This window comes from Streptopelia decaocto (assembly GCF_964273445.1).
Source record: "Streptopelia decaocto genome assembly, chromosome: 15".
Taxonomy (NCBI): domain Eukaryota; kingdom Metazoa; phylum Chordata; class Aves; order Columbiformes; family Columbidae; genus Streptopelia; species Streptopelia decaocto.
The window spans coordinates 8,431,374-8,449,344 of NC_138670.1; the positions used below are offsets into that span (position 1 = coordinate 8,431,374).

Here is a 17,971-nt window from a genome sequence, read left to right on the forward strand (position 1 = left end):
CAGTTCAGGCCCACTTAAGCTACAAGTATTGGGGGTGAGGTACAACGCATGCTCAGTGCTCACAGCCTGCTCTGCCAGTTGTCACCATACAAAACAAGAGCAGCTCTCACATATGACGAGCAGGATGTGGGAACTAAATCACTGCTTGGGCACTGGCAGCCCTTGCAAAGCTACTTCCAAACTAAGCCCTGGAAGAAAAGGAGGTCAGCAGAATGCTTGTTTTCAACTGGCATATCTTTCAACATTGAAGCAGCCTGTGTCATGGAGTACATGCGAGTACATTATGCAGGGACATGGCACTGGCTGGAAACTGCTCAGGAACAAAAGGAGAAAACGTGGGTTCTCAGTGTTGGGAAAAGCAGCAATGCAGCAGTAACCATTAATGCAGGAGAGGTTATACAAAACCAGCCACCGCAGATACAGGTATTAGCTCATTCTACAGGGAAAGGGGAGGAGGTGGGGCAGGAACACCTTGCTTCTTGTTGCCCTCAACATTGCCAACAACATTGCCCTCCTTGGTGCCAACAAGCCCCTTTTTCCCCCGCACTTGGTGGGGAGGTTAATTCCAGAACTAGCATAAGCCTGGGAGACTCCCCTCTGCTCCCTCAGTCAACAGCTCAGACTGAGCCTGTGCTCTGCACCAGCAGGAACGCTCCAGCATCACAGATCTTTGTATTGCATTCCTTGCCTATGTCCACAAAGGTTCAGTCGTCCTTTTATTTCATCCCATTTCCCAACATGGCACACTGTGCAGAATGCAGCCATGGAGGCAGGGTATGTGGGAGCAGCCGGGCTGTGTGTCAGGAGCATGTGTGAAAACATCTGAGGTCACAAGAGAAACTTAGCAGCTCAAAGACAGAGTTTTTCCTTCAGCGTTCTAGTTAATTATGGCTTACCTCGCTTCTCCCCATCAGAAATCCCCTTTGTCCTTTCCACTACCATGCTATTAAGTGCATCGCACTCAGCACTGACAGGTGACAAATGAAGCGTAAGTTGGTTCACCACACTGACCCTTCTTGGCAGGGTTTACCGGGCTGGGCCTGACCTTTTCTTGAAGGCTAAGCAAATTTCCCTGCTGATATTCTGCTCACAGGGTGCTGCTTTGTGGCAAAGCACAGGAGCAGCAGCTTCTCCCTTCCTACTACAAGGTTAGGAGTCGTCTTCTCCTGGCACCTCAGTCAAAATAATCAGCAAAGAGCAGATACAGCAGAACGTGAGGAACAGTCTTTTGGTAAGTGAACTATAATGATAAGAATTTTTTTCTAGACACAGCAGAAAGAGGCTGAGGGGAAACAAGTATTGCTGCAATGCCACTCATCCCCTCCAAGCATAGGTACTGTGTCTCTCATATAATACTGAACTTTCTGTACAGCTTTCAGCAAACACAAGTTTTCCAAAAAAAAAAAAAGGTCAGCAATAGCCTGCTTTCATGACAACTTGCAAAGAAGGGAGCAGGAGGGGTGATTTGTGCCTGGTACAAAACCAAACCACAAAGACATCCCATATAGCAGACACACACAAAGCTGAGCTCTGCACATCAGAATGCTCCCCAGAGAATGAGTCAAAGGACCAAAGCAAAGCAGCAGTGATACAAACAGCCTGACTCTTCAAACACATCAAATGCCAGAAAACAAGTCCCTCTCAACCCTAGGGACCAAGACAGAAAAGATCTAATAAAGAATTCAAATGCCATAATCACATAATCCAATAAGCTACAGTTAAACCAAAACACCTCTTTAGCAAATATCTGTGAGTAGGAGAGGAAACGGCTCCATAGTGCAAGGCATGGATGGCTCCCTTCACTTCTCCTGTTAACACATCATTCTCCTGCTGGCGGGACAGATCCAAAGGTTTGGTCTTGGTATCAAATTCCCACATGGGAAAACAGAAAAGGAAGAAGATCATTTCAGCAAAAAGAAACAGCACAGATCGACCAGTCACTGAGAGGTGAGTTGTGCAGAATGCATGCTGGATTCACTTGCCATGGGGGAAGCTGGTTAAGATATCTACATGGGAAAGATGAGAAAGGGTAGCAGTTGGGAAGAAAAAAAAAAAAGAACAAAAAAAAAAAGAGAATAAAAACATCCTCTCCTGACTGCTGCTAAGGTAAGTCCCTATCTATATCCTCCCATAGTATTCTACCTCCTATTTTCATTTTATTCTGGATATCTTCCTCCCTCTCTTCCAGTCCCATGTGATCTCTTCTCCCTTGTTATCCCTGGATCTCTCCCTCTTGTACTATCTGGGGCTTCCTCAGTCATTCCACCCAAGTACCTGCTCCCCCAGGTGCATTTCTTCCATCATCTCCTTGCCAAATCTGCCAAGCAGAGAAATTACCTTTACTTTGCCATTGTACAGCAGTGGGGGCTGCACAGAGTATTACAAGTCTGAGGCAGGATGACCCTGATGCTCACATACAGCTGCTTGGTTACATATGCCATAGAAACATCTCCCTCTGACATTGGTATTGATATCAGCCAGCAACACTGTCTCTTCTTTGACATGCTAGGTAGGACTATCCCCTACTCCTTCCAAGCTCAGACATGCGGACAGGAGCAGACTTCGGGGAAAATTCTGACCTCACCCAAGGAAGACAGATCCAGACTTACAATCCTTCCTTTGACAAAAAGCCCATCCCTGAACTAACCCGAGTAATCAGGGAGAACAAGTTTAACTGATGCATGCATCCCTTTGGTATTTGTTTTTATACCTACTCCTGAGTACAGTCAGTGAGCAGAGAGACGTAAATCTCTCTGAAACACAGCAAGGGATGATAGCACTAGAAAGGGTCATTTCCTCTTGCAGAGACTAGAGCAGAAAAGTACCGTTCAATGGGTACAAAGGCAGAGGGGCCCTCGGTTCCTCTGATACATTTGTACATACAGATGCTTCTCCAGAATCCTAATATTGTTTAATGAATCTGTACATAAGTAGTAGAATTAACAAGTGTAAATACATCAAACTTGTGCTGGCAGAATTCCACTCTTCTGACATTCCTTCCTGTGCAGTCTCCCATCACTAGCCCCTCTTCTACTGTACAAGTCATGTGCTAATCCCCATTTTCTCCGAGTATAATACTCCCATGAGATATCTTGTAAAGCGCTTTGCTGAAATCTAGCTAGATGATGACTGCTGATGATCCCAGATCATTTTCTTATTAAAGAAATACAGTAAATTAATCGTATACATGAGGACAGCATAGAACTGGTTGACTCAAATGTTGCTGCAGAGCCTTAGAACAAGATGTATCCTCACGTCAGCAACAGTTTCAGACCTGATGCCTCAGTTTTCCTAGCAAGTGCAAAGTGCAGGCACTTGCACGAAATGCGGGCAAGGCACAAGTAGGAATGCTGGAGTCCAGTGAAAAAACACTTTTTCCTTTCTGTAAGTAATCATTATAGAGGGGAGCACAGCTCAATGCAGCCATTACAATTCTAAGAGTGAGAATTAACTTATTGGAAAAGGTTGGGCAGTAACCCAGACACATGACCCTCATCTGGAATAAAGCCAGTGAGGGTCATCAACTCTTTTAAACTCCTTGCTTTATGCAATACGAAATCACTTACTGTTGATGCAAAACATGACAGTACTTGCATAGGTTATTCAAGAAAAATCCATTACCTTGATGTGCCACGTACTTCTCTCTGCAGCGAAGCAGTATGCATGAGCACGTTCACACCAACTGCACAGTGCCTTTCAGAAAGAAGGATATAGGAGAAATGGGAAGGAAATGGTGAATTGCTGCATATGATCTTTTACATGGTGGATTATCAGTTGATTTATGTAGCAAGAGTCCCACAGAGTTAGTTTATTATAAATTCATGAGGCATGTGCTTTTGATCGCACAGCGCTCTTCTCATGTCTTGCTGTTCCCAGCTCCGTCTTTATCTACCTTCTCGAGACACTATTCTACCTCACATGGTAAAGTGATGCTATAGACAATAAGGCATTGGTTGCCTCTTCTGACATGGCACGTTCTGGGGGGGGGTTGGTCTGGAAAGTCAGAAGTCCAGGAAACAGCAGTGCAAGCAGGCTGATTGGACAGGTTAAGTCTCTCCTAACATACTCAAGCATGTATATCCATCCGTATGTGCAAGAATGCGCTAACAGGGACCACTTCTCAATCAGTTGGACTAAGACAAAGATGCTCTGTACTGTGCATGTGCAACTAAAGCACTCCCAGCTCCACAAGTTGCTTAGTGGATGGATGGCTTTCCCTGCTAAATTGGGTGAGATAAGAACTCTTTCAGGGAAAAGAAAGTATGAGAGAAACAGTGTATAGATTTAAAAGGTGTGTGCTAAGCTTGGACATGCTTGCTGGTAGGGATATGTTAACCAAGAGACATTTCCTTACATCAAATACCCATGCATCACCATTTGGTAAAGAGAGGTCCTTTGGTGTTCAGATACTCAGCCCTGATTTAGTGTGCGGTACAAGAACCCCTGTTGCTTTAAACATCCTCAGTAACTGTGGCACTTTGGGAGACAAAATAATTAGCATAATTGCCAATTCAGCCTCTAATAATGTACAATGCGCTCATTAACCCAATTAACCCCACACAGCACAACAACCATCACAAACAACACAACTGATGTGGTGGAGGGGACAGCCACTTGACAGCCCCGCCACAGCCCAGCGTGTGACACGACACTCGCAAGGGCTGAAGGCAACTGCCAGCAGCAGGACCCCCACTCAGCCTGGAGCTGGGGTACGCTGCCACCCGAGCCAGCCAGCGCATTAGCCATGCGCTCAGCTTCCTCCAGCCCTGTCTCAGGGCAACAGAGAAGTTTCTCTTCCCACAAGGTTTTGTCTGGAATGGGCTGGTACATTTAATTAAACGCTATGTATCAACACCCCCCCCACGCGCACCTCACTACTCCACCCCCATCTCCCTGGAAGAGTCTCAGGTGGGATTCACTCGCCTGCTTTTGCTGCTGCTTAATTCAGTCAGGCTGGTAAATAATTCAGCAGGCACTCAGCCAACAAACAAACAGGCAGGCAGCACAAATGGCCAGACAGGGAAATGGAAAAATGAGAGACAGAAAGAAAAACCAAATGGGTGAGTGACAGCCTTTGCTGGAGCTCCTTTTCTACAGGCAGGTATTTGAGCAAGAAGCCATGCCTACTTCTTCATTCCCTACAGTTACACTGTCATGCCCTAAAACAGCAGAAAGTCTGTCTGTCTGACACTGCCACAACCTACTGACAACTCGCAGGTTGTGGCTCCACTGAATGTCCCCCCCATCCTTCTGGATTACATCTATGGAGAGCTTCAGTGCCCTGCTTAAGTTCTGCAAGTTGGAAATCTCTCCATGATGGGCACCAGCAGCTCTTGGGCTACAGTGGGGCATGTGGGAGACTGCATCATTGATTCAAATCTGCTTAGGCCTCTGTTTTCCCAGCTGTAAAAGAGAAGATGAAAATCCTTCCCTGCTGGGGTCTCAGCAGGCCCAACAAACAGGAGCAATGCTGGGAGCTCGACAGCAATTCTGATGACATGCCAAGCCTTGGCACTTCCAGTCCAGGGATCACAGAGCAACTTCACTATGAGGCTCTTCACATCACCCAGTGTTACAGACAGGCAAACAGACATAGGCTGTTCTCCTGACCTTCCCAACATAATGCAGGCCATCAAATGACATGGCCAAGAAGGGCTTCTCATTTTGCTAGCTCTGTGCACCACTCACACCACTCAGGTTATCTGCATGAGCAACCTGTGGGACTCACATTCACACTGGAAGTTAACTTTGCAGAAACTAGTTGGAGAATGGATGCAGTATATAGTGTTAAAACAGGACTAGTGAAATCTGGCTAGCAAAGATGACACTACCTCCTGATTTTAGCTGGTGGACCCAGTGCAAGGCCAAGCTGTTACCCACTTTGCTGTCCTGCGTGGGAACAAGCAATTGGGCACTGGCAGCAGAACTGAGGAAAGATCATGTTGATTTTCACAAGCGTCTCCCCTCTTCTCCAAACTACAACAGTTCTCTGACGCTCCATCAGCTTCCTGGACCGCTTCTCTATCACATCAGCATGCAGAAAGCGAGCGGGCAGCAAGCACTAAGTTGTAGAGCATCATTTCTCACACAAAATATTCCCTACCCCCAGCCAAAGAGAAAGCTACAAGCATTATAGGAATCTGCACCAAAGAGACTTGCTGCAGTGACATTTAATCCTGTTAAACAGTCCCCATTCGGCCTCCCAGACATTCCTCAGGAGAGTCAGCTTTTCAGGTGTCCAGGCCCATAAGTAAAAGTTAGTTGCAGAATAAATCAGAAATCCACATCTACAAGCGCTGATGATGCTTCAGTAACATTGCTGCTTCCTGCAAGGTGCAAGTTTCTTAATGGTCCAAGGTGTATAGCGCTCCCAGCACAGAGGTTTGGAGTTTCCTCACTCCAGCGCCTGTGTTGGAGGCTGTCACCCCTCCACCCCTGGGGAAAGCTACCTTGAATAGCGTGAGACTGGCAGAGCAGCGGCAGGGAAGGGCCAAGACACACAGGAATTCTTCTTTGCCCTGTCCACACTCCGCATATGGCAGTGGAGGAAAAAAGGCTCAGGGTTAGAAGGAACACCAACAGAATGGTCTCAACATTCACAGAGACCACCACCCATGAATTCTGGAGCAGTCAGAGCTGCAAATGCCCTGGAGGGTGCTTGTGGCAGCTCTACTCAGCTCCTCACATCTGCTCCAGAGGTGCTTTGCAGGTGAAGAAAAGAAGTTGTGCTGTAGTCGTGGTGAGTGCTGGATATAGCTCTATCTTGTGTCTTTGGACACAGCAAGAAATCTCTGCAGTGTGACACACTGCTCTAGAAGTAGTAATTTTCTCCAAGCAATGAAGGATTTCAATTTAAAAAAAAAAAAAAAAAAAGCAAAAGCAACAAATTTTGTAATGCTTATCAGGGATGAAAGTTACCTGGCAATCTGCCAGGAGAAGTATTACATGAAACTGACTGAGCTCCTACTTTATTCGCCTTGTGGTAATTCCATGAACACACCTGAACATCATTCCTGCTGTTCCAGACTTGGACAGGAACAACCTGATACAGACAACACATCCATACCACAATTGGCATTCTAGGCCACAAGTACTCATTTGTTTTACATCTATTACCTACCTATATCTACCTACCCATATCTGTCACCTCCCCTGGTCTGTCCTGGTGTTAGTTTTACACACTTGTGGCAGAGAACATTGCGCTGAACTATCACAGTGTAAAAAGGAAAGAGTTTGCCTTTTATTTCTCCTGCCTAGAGTCCTGCCTAAACCAAACACCACCTAATCACGTGTAGGATCATAAGAATGAAGTGTCTAAACTGTGAATAAAAATATGCCATCTCCCACTAAAATCAGCTACAGTGTTGCAGCCTTGCAAAGTAACAAGTGTACCTGTTTTTCAAAAAGGCCCCCAGGGTTTTCTGGAGGGCTAGAGAGTCAAATGCTGAAAGCGGGTAAATTAATTTAGATATTAATTAAAACTAGGAACAGTGATACTGCTGTTTCATGATGGGCTATGAACAGAGTTTTTCTAGAACTAATTCTTTAGAATTCTCTGACTCTGTTAGTGAATATAGCAAAAGACACAGTATCATCAAACACCAGAAATATAAATTCCAGCCTTACCTAAAAGCTGGCTTCCACAAAAAACATATTCCAACCAGAGCAAAGCTTCTAGATGATTCAAGAGAAACACTCCACTATTCTGCCTACAAAAACAAACAATAAACAAAAACATTTGTAGTGGAGTCTTCTGTAATGCTTAACCTCACAATAGTAACGAAACGTTTATGAATTTTATTTTGAAAGAGTTTTCTACACACATAACAATGAATTAGCGTAAGATAACTTGTTGTATTAATACAGCTAGTTTGTTTTAGCTACCCATCTGAGCATCCTATGAAAAATCAATGTATGAAGTCAGTAACTCAGGAAACTCCCAAGCACTACAAGTTTGCCACAATAAAAATCTCCAAGCACTACTGGGAGCCACAGTGTTACCAAAAAGAGATGTCTCTCAAGCTTCTGGGGTCCCTCTAGGCCATGACTAGTGTGGGACACAGGGACAACAGGCATTTGGGGGTAGCTTAACACAATGTGCTCATCAGGTGAATGCCCTGCTCTGCGCTGACTCTTGCTACAAGGTATTTAACCAGTTTGCATGGGAGGATTGTCCTGAGGTGTTAGTGGGAAGACATGAATTTCAAAGGAGGTGGCAGCGCTTCATACAAACACCTCTTAGATTATCAGTTCCCTGAATCTATTATTGGAGCCACATAATTACACGATAGTTGCCAAACTTTAGGATGCAGAAATACCCTTTGCAAGAGCAGAAGACATGCAGCTTGATTTATTAATGTGCTTCATGTGAACATCCTCCAAGTCTCATTGAAACAGACAAAAAAAAAAAAAAGCAATGGAAGAGTGCCTTGAGTATGTGTACATACACAGTAAACACAGGACAAATAAGCTTTTTCAGGCTAGGGAATAACCAAGCATTTACTCAGCCAAAAAGAGGAGAAAGAAGTGACAAGCAACAGCCACTGCTTGATGAACAGCTGCAGAGTCGAAGACTGTGCAATTTAAAGGTGAGAGCCCAGAAGGTGAGAGTCCAGGAGAAGCAGGTTCCTTTTGCTGGTGGGTGGATCAGAAAGCAAAGTGCTCCTGGAGACAAGGCTGCCCCGGCAGCAGCTGAACCACCGTTACGCTACGGTGAGCCGGTGGGCTCTGCCGGTGTGGCAGCAGCGTGGCAAGGCGCACTCGCTGGCTCCCTGTCAAGCGTTGGTTACCTACCACCCACAGCGACAATGGGTTAAAAGGGAAGCGGGGCTATCACTGACCACGTCTGGATACTGCTTTTGGGTTCGTGCCTTGACCCACCTCGGGTGAGCTATGAAGTCACATGAAACCTTCTTACAGCAGTTCACAGCAGGGTCGTGCAAACCCCTTCTGGTTTTGGCTCAGGCGAGGCTCATATTCCCTGAACCTCGGCCTGAGATTTTGTTTCAAACACACACAGGCCCTTCAAGCGTAACCACAGCCAAGATCAGCCTGGTTGCAAGGCAAATGTTCAGATGGTTTCCACCCCAAATCGTAAATCCCACCCTGTCACCTGGAACCGAGCCCATTCTGCTCAAACCTCAGCCTGCATTTGGGGGAAACGTGACCCCGGTTCACTGAAAGGTTTGCAAATCCAGCCCGAGTTCTGAGTTTGTAACAAACCCTCCAAAACAGGCAAAATGCCCTTGGTTTTAGGGTTCATCTGGACCTTTGTTACCAGAGTCATGGTGTCATCTAGTGGTGACACCTAGTACGGGCACACACACAGTCCCCACCTCCACTGCCCAAACATCTCCAGTTCAGCGTAACTGCAGGTCCAGTGAACAACTTTCCCCCACAGTACATCAGCTTTTTAAGAGGCAGAACAGTCCCACCATCTCAGCAACAGCCACGCACACCTTGAGGAGAGCTTTTTGCAAAAGTACCCTAATAAAGTGAAGGGCAAGTTTTGCTTTTCCTATCACTTCTATACAATTAGTAGACACAGTCTCCTGGGAAAAGGGCAAATCACAGTAACTGTGAGGGACAGTAATCGGCCGCAGGTTCAGTTGTAAACAAGTTTTAAATTCGAGAGTCATTCTTAGCATAAAAGTTGCATGTGATGAAATGTCAGCTTTTACTGATAGTGTTACCAATAATGTTCAAAAATCTTAGTAATGTATATTCCAGGAAAAAGGACTCCAATTTCAGTTTGTACTTTGAGAGCTCCCTTGCACTGGCACATAAATGGGATCTCAATAAACGGCAGTTGATTTTTGGATTCCTCATTTCCATTCTATCAGATTCAAGTTCCCTAAGAACTGAGCAGCCAAAGCAGCTCCCAAATTCAAAGCACATATTTTGGAAGAAATCAAGCTCCCTACATCTCACTTCAAGCATTTCTAAAGGGATTTGGCCCATCATATATCCCCTGTGACAGGGTTATGGCAACACGAATTCCTGCTCCCAGGTGAAGCTGGGAACTGATATACCAGCTCTTAAGCCTGCTCTGGTTTTAAACAACTTCTGGTGAGATTTAAACTCAGGAGTTTTACCTTTCAGCTGAGACAAAGCAGGAACACAAACATGATTGGTTTTGCAGGCTCAGCTGATGGGCAGGAACTCGGTTACCATCAGCCCTGTTCCCATAGCCTCAGGCACCGTACTGACTCACTTGTCCCACAAGCCGATAAGACCTACATCTCAAAGGAAAGAAAACTTCAAATTGGAAGAAGGATCACAGCAGAGAGGGAGGGAAAAAACTAACTTCAGCATTGTCCTGGAAACCAACTGGGTTTTCAGGTTCCTGAGGTCTTTCTGAGAATCCAGCTCATATGTTTCCTTTGCAGGTTTGTCTTCTTATCTAGAATTTAATCCCTCCCTCTGATCTAGTCATCCTGTCTGCAAAGTAATGAGCCTGAAATTACGGTATATTTGTGTGCCCCTTTGTTTGAGCTCTGATCTGTGACACAAACACAGCTGTAGCTGGTACTTGCTTCCTTCTGTACTGTCTGGGGTTGCAGCCTAAAGGCCAAACTTGATGTTAAAAAGATTGAAATTCAAATCTCAGTTTACACTTGGGGCAAGATGGAGAAAGCACATTTCAGAGCCAAGGTTTCTGTTGGGATCCATCCCTAGACAGTCCTTTTTAATCCTGGTAACAGCACAGACTAAGGCTATCTTCATGGCAGATGATTCCAAACATCTGATCCCACCTTTGCCACAGACAGCATGGGGAAGACTTAAAACTATTACTTGCCTGGACTCAAAGCGACCACAGAAATTACTCATTAGCAACGAGCTCTTTATAGTTGCACCAAAGTGTTTTCTTCTCTTGGACCTGTTTTCTTCTCCCATCCTGCCACCTGTGCTCTGCTTCTTCGGTGACGCTTCTAGACTTTGCAGTGCCATCTACCCACTATGCAAAGTGAAGCCCAAGGCAAAACACTCAGAGAGAATGTTAAACTACTGTTAGGTGGGGAGGTTTATATTTTTCAATAAGTACTCGTGAACCTCTGAGTATAGAATACCTTTCACCCTAAAGCAGCTTTCCAAAAAATGTACATGCACAGAACCACAGAAATGTAGCCACCTCTGCTGCTGAATACAGCTGCTGCTCATCCAGCAGGGTGCAAAAATAACAAGGAAAACTACTGCACTGCACACGACAAACCTGTTTTTTCATAAATGCACTATGTATTTATGCATGCTTGCTATACCAGAGGAGACTCATATATTTAAAGGCTTCACCTAAGACAACAATGCAGAGTCAGCAAAACGCACTTCCTTTATGTCCCTTAGAAGGTCAAAAACCTCTCCAGCAGAACATGCCGGAATACAAACTGCCAGGCTCTTGAGCAATTTCATATCTGATATTCAGGTACTCGCTAGTTCTACCACTCAGTGCCTGCCGTGACAGATATGTCACAACTAAAGGTCACGGCAAGGTTTTCCCTGCCAGACTTGCTCGCCTTACAGGAAAGGCAGATTTGTTTCTCCTCAATTGCTCAGTCCATATGTCCCAGGCACCACAGCTTGTTTTGGAGTGCCCTCTGCCGCCCAGCCCACAGGGCTGCGAGGCTGCAGTTAATGAGGCCAAGAAAATTAGCGGGATCTCGGTTAAAGCCAGACAGCAGTCAGCACCATGCAGCTCAGAGGCCCCGTGCTAGAGCTGAGACCTGGGCTCAGGGTCTCGCCGAACTGCCAGAGCTCTAAAGGCAACAGATTTGGACAGTGCTGCCACCAGGGCTGCACAGCCACACGTCTGTTCCTGGGGTAACTGTACCTCAGCACACTATGCATTCCTCACAAACTCTTCTCAGTTCTCATTTGGGATCCAGGGCAGAAAAGGCAGCAGATGCCCTTTGCACTGGCAGGATTGGGACCCCTCATTTGCGGCCATGGAGGCAGCTTTACCCCTCACTTCCACCAGCTCAAGTAATTTGAGCAAAGAGTAACTCCTGTCTCCAAAGGAAACATCCCTGTTGCCTGCCTACATGATTACTGCTATTGCTGATCTGTGTCCCTGTGTCATCCTCCCTATTCCTGCTCTCCCAGTCAGGCAGCAGAGCCATGCCCGAACCTTAATACACGCATGTTCACCATTTGTCACTGCTACAAGAAGCACTGAGGCTAACTCTGGCAGCACTGACCCTGGAGAGGGACGTGTTCGAATAACAGGACTCACAGAAACACTATCTTTGCTATTAGGCAACTAATATTGTACCAGAAATAAACACAAAGGCCTCACCTAGAACTACACATCTCTAGTAACAGGGCTGCTGCAGCTGCAACGGCCCATCAGAAAAACAGTCCTTTTAGGGAGGCTGTGCTGTTTAACAAGCCAGCTGATGCCAGGACTGCACGTTACCAGAGCTCATCTGCTTTTGCCAGCTAAGTAGCTTACCTGATAAATACACTATGTCACCTTCAAATCGTGCTTCTTCAGGATTGTAACTCCTGTGACATCCCCAATGTAGAATTCTTACAAAAGCAGATGAGGCACAAAAAAATCTCGAACAAACTAACCCACCACTGACATACTGTTGGTAACAGCCTGGGATAGGTCTCCTTCGCACCAGGCCTGGAAACTCCAGCAGCACCCCCAAACATTGTTTCAAGGTGCTTTCAGTAACCAGGTTCTGTCAGAAAGCCTTCACCTAGAAATACCCCCTGTGCGTGCTGCCGCTGAGTGGGCCATGTGCTGCCCAGCAGATTTTAGTTTCTGCTACATGGGAGAAGCAAAAATGCCATGTCTTAACAACAAACAGCACAAGCATAATATTTTTCATAAGGTCAAACAAATATTAATCATGCTTTTAGCTGTATATACATTTTGGAAAAATCCTTTTGTTTACTGTTTTGGGTTGTTTTTGACAATGTTCACGTGGAAGCAAGGGGAACAGATGGGCATATTTACAGCGAAAAGGAAAAAAAGTCCAATGTAAACTGTTCTCTTGGCCACAATCCCTTTCCCCCTCCACAGCATTTTCTAACATGGACCCTATCTCCTCTTCCCATGTTTGCTCCCAGCATTCCCATTCTCTGCCCATACCAACCCCGATGTTGTGCAGCATGTGCTGGGTGGCCACAGGGGGTCCCGCGACCCCTGTACCAGCCAGAACATGGCACAGGAACACTGCGCTGATGGAGGTGCATTGCTGCGCTTCAGTCTCTAACACACATAATGAGATTAGCATTTGAATAGTGCTGATCAAGTTACCAGTAGCACTGAACCCTGGGTCCATCAGATGCAAATGAATCACTATAAATTTTGCTCCTTTCTTAAGGGCTCTTTATATCCACAGCCAAAAGAGAAAGCACCGCAGCGGGTATAGCCAGGGAAGGCTGTATCTCACCATGACCTGGAATTTCTGAGAGTGGAGAAACCATAGGAGCATCTTTTCTTAGATAAAACAACTTTTTTTTTTTTTTAAGAGCATTTTTTTCCCCTCTTTTTGGTGCCTCTTTTCTCCCAGGGCTGTGGAGGCATCGGGCCATAGTCTGACATGATGTTCAGGGACAAAAAAAACAGAATACCTTTGTGTACATCTTAATTCTATCTGAAGTACCTGAGCGACTTCTGAAGGTTCTGCCAGCCTTCTTGCGCAAAGGACGTATCCTTCCCTGGTGAGAGGATGAAGATGAAATAAGTCTGTGCCATCTCCAACTGCATCAATTCAGTGTTTCCAAAGTGCTTGCAATATTCTGAAGCACCTTAGTATTCTCACCTCCTCAGTCTCCCTAAAGAAAGATACAGAACACATCCCATTTGAGAAAAATCACCTTTAGGGTACTACCTTGCATGATTAAATGTAAACTGCCTAATCCCCTCTGTATATCAATGGATGCTCAGTGATAGGGGAGTTTTCTCCCACCTCTGTGCTGCAGCAGGAATTCTGAGGGGAGGGGAAGAAGGCACAGTCAGCTTGTGAAAATTAAATCTGCAGATTTAATTTTAATATACAGGTGAGCTTTGGCACACACCCTCACCAGAAACCACAGTGAGAAACAAAAACATCACAGGATCTTGTTATCCTACTAACATGAAATTTTAACACATTCTCAACAGTTCCACAAACTTCATAGCAGAAGAAGTGATATAATCAAATACAATAATCTTATAGTTTTTAAGGGCATACTGCAAACCAGCTTGTACTTGTGATAACTCCAGTTGACCCCTACAGGCAACTGGCCCCAGCTCCTTTCATTGCTCTGGACAAACTTGACAGAAGAACTAAGACCACGTCAGTTCTCCAGACAGCCTGACTGAAGCACGTAAAATAACCAGGCACTGTGAAGAACACTTAAACTCATTCACTTCCTGATACAAAACCCTGGATGGCTCTAATTGTACTCTAGAAAACTCCTGCACTAGAACACACAAAAATTGCTAAGTAGGTTGAGATTCACAAATAGAAGTGACATTCTTAAGTCCAGCATTAGCATGGCTCTATGTATTATTCCTAATATTATTATTCACCAGCTGATAATCACTTCTAGCCCCAAATATTTCTACCAAAACTACTACAAGCATTTGTTAGAAAGTTTACACCTAATTCATTTATCCTGTACTCATTCAAGAGAGCAACTTCTGATGCCACCTCCAGTTATGATAGCACTTAATTGATCTTCTCATTGTAAGGCTGCTTGAGACACTCATTCGGGTTTTCATTTCACATGGTACATTTATTTTGAGGTGCAAGAAAGGAAAATGCATGTACATAAGCATTAACTTGAATTAGCAAAATATTATAACTCCTCACCAGCTGCCCTGAGAAGCCTTCACACCTCATCACTCCACCTGCTCCCCGTTAAAGATGTGAGGAATTACACCCCACTTGTAGTGTCAATCAGCTCCTTTTCCTGTGGAAACTGCATAGGTACGAGTAGCCACAGGCACACAGCACAAAAACTACTCCATGTCCCAGTTGCTTGTATAATAAAGCCAAATTAAATCAATAATTAAAGCAGTTCCTGCACACGACTTCTCCCTGGTGAACCTCTGTTTCTAGAAAAAGCCACTGGCACCTCCTCATTTTGCTAATGAAAAAAGGGGTGTGGAGCGCACCTTGCTGTGAGCCACCCACCACACAACCAACAGACAGCAGCACAACACTCGTTTTAAAACTCGTGGCGAAAGCCCGAGCCACTTTTGGATGAAACAGTCTGACTGTAGCCTTTCCACACCGGGAAAGGGCCAGGCCCTTCACTGCCCCACACACAGGGCCCCCAGCTCACTGCCAAGCTGCCCTGGATGCCCCTCCTGCCCCTGAGCACAGCAGCGCACCCCTGCACCCCCAGGCTGGGCCAACGGCCAGCCTGGCCTTGGGCCGGCTGCTCCAGCTGCCCTGGGCCAAGAGGACACCCCGAGGATCCCCTCTACAAAGCCAAAACTCACCCAGGGAGACTCGAGTGCTGGCTGAATGGTGCTCACAAGGGCACACTACCAAGGGGGAAGATGTGTGCACAGCCACCACCGGCCCTGTAGGCAGGAGCCCGCGCGTCCCCTCACACACCGGGCCCTGCTGCTGCAGCCCCGCTCCCGGGCAGCCCTCAGCCCGGGCTGGGCAACTACAGCCCTGGGCCCTTCCTGGGGACACGCGGCCGCCTTTTAGAGGCCGAAACCCTCGTGTGGTCCACAACCTGAGCGCTGCTCACAACGCACCCACCGCTCCCGCCCAAGGCCGAACCCACCTCATGGTGCAGCCCCGCCGCAGGGCTGGGTCTCCCGCACGACGCCTGGGCCCACCCCGGGGCCGGGCCCTCGCCAGGGCGAAGCGTCTCCTCAGGGTGGCGCCGCCTCCAGGCCCGGCGCCCCTGCCGCGCTGTGCTCTGCGCGCGGCTGAGCCCGCGGCAGCGCTCCCGCCCAGCGCCGCGCGCCTCACAGCTGCGCGCGCGGGCGGCCCGCGGGTGCTGCCCTCACCCCAGCGGGTGCCGCCCTCACCCCAGCGGGTGCTGCCCTCACCTCAGCGGGTGCTGCCCTTACCTCAGCGGGTGCTGCCCTCACCTCAGCGGGTGCTGCCCTCACCTCAGCAGCGGCGCAGGGCCCCGCCGGCCCTCCCCTCCCCGCCCACCCCCGACCCGCGGCGCAGGAACTGGACAGGGCGAAAAAAAAAATCCCCTAAAGAGGGACTGAGTTTTCATGAGCACGTTCTAGAACCACAAACACGTCGAAAGGGACAGACTGTCCCACAGACTCGTGTCCCTGCATGAGGCAGGGTTAAAAGGCACAGGGGGAGCTTTACATCGGTCCTGTCTTTCAGTTCCTGAAAACAAAGCATTTGTGAATTAAAAAAATGGAATTTGAGACAGATGAGAAGCTGAAGAAAAACCCAATTTCTCCAGTCAAAAGGTCACAATATAGCGAACAGTGCACAACTGCGCAGAATGATGTAGTGTATAAACTAAAACATTTGCAACAGACACAGAGTCTAAGGTCTTTTATTACATTTTATAGATTAAATATATCTTCAGTAGAGTTCTCTCTTTTTAAAACACACAAAAGGAAAAAAATACATTCTTCATGTACAAATAACTGACCACGCAGCAGGGACCATGTACAGTGCAAAGTATGAACACAGCTACATAGACATCACCAGCTTGGATGATTATCAGGCTTTCTATACAGTGGAATTAGAACAAGGTAACATTTCTGCTTCCAAAGAGAAATCCATACCCTTCCCTTCCATGGCATTTTGTGGGATTGTGCAGGAAAGGGGCTTTATTTATTTTTTAAAGGTATTATAAAATCCTTGCATGAAAAAAATCTCAAACTCCACCAGCTTTACCTCTTTCACACATTCATAATCGTAGTACAATTTTTTGATGCGATTGCAGCCCAACTCCAAAAATCCAGGGAAAACCAGAAATATATATAAACCCGGTAAAGAGAAAGGAATGAATCGGACTGATTGTTGCGATGTCCAGGAAACTCGTACCCACATGTACACACATACACGAAAGATGGAAGATAGTGAGGTGTGACTGAGCATCTCCTATTGATTACAAGCTTGGACTGATGTTTCACTTGGGCAGTGAATCTCTAGTGTCTCTCAATACGGGATGTCATTCTGGTAGTACTGGATCATGTCATATGCCCTGCTCCTAGAGAAGAAAAGCAAAGCCAGAGGTAAGTAGAAGTTCAAAAAATCACTGCACCCATTGTCACAGAAACAAACATCAAGATCTCTCAGAAACAAACTGCGGGTGAAGGAAATTAGCTGCTAATCAAAACTAGCCCTACGTGCTTTGAAGGCATTGTGAAGGCCCCGTTACTGTTATGAATGGCACAAAACATCCTGCTCTTGTTTAAACTAGGTTAAATAAAAGTACTTCCATGCTTCTCAGTGTGGCAAAAGCAACTTGGATCCTGTGTTTGGATAAGCCAAAAGCGCTGCACGTTGCACTGGCAGCTTGTTTTGGGAGAAGGAAATGCATAATGATTGAAGCAAGATCATCAGGGCTGCGTGGAGACAGGATTGTGTGGAAATAAAAGTTATCTTAATGAAGGATAATGCTAATAATGAAAATAAAAGGGATGGGGAAATAATAGCATTAATAGCAGCATTTCTGATGAGTGACTGAACAAACAAATCTAAGCCTTGTTACAGATAACTCAATTATCCACAGGCAGAGCTTATTCAGGTCACAGACTAACCATGCCACAGGTAGACAAGATACCAAACTATTTGTATACTTGAAGGGAAAAAACCTACAGCTGAATGGCTAGCTGGTGATTAAGCTTATTTTTAAATTGCTAATTATCTGATAGAACTGATTATTCCATTAATTATACTGAATAGTAGATGACAAACGTGGCCAGGCTACAAAGACATTAAAAAACCACATTACCAAGGTTCTCTACTTGAGGCATTTTCTATAGCCAATGTTATAAACTAAATAACAAAGTCTAGCAAAATTATTAATACGT

General features: G+C 46.1%; 1 protein-coding gene across 2 annotated transcripts in view; it reads right to left on the reverse strand.

Annotated features, from left to right (window-relative positions):
- Positions 1–16,466: 16,466 nt before the first annotated feature.
- PI4KA (phosphatidylinositol 4-kinase alpha) overlaps positions 16,467–17,971 on the reverse strand; it is a 55,567-nt gene continuing 54,062 nt past the window's right edge. For both annotated transcript variants that reach the window (XM_082065854.1, XM_082065853.1), the window contains exon 55: positions 16,467–17,145. In XM_082065854.1, the coding sequence (XP_081921980.1) occupies positions 17,094–17,145 (52 nt within the window). In that variant the 3' untranslated portion in view covers positions 16,467–17,093. The remainder of the gene's footprint in view (positions 17,146–17,971) is intronic.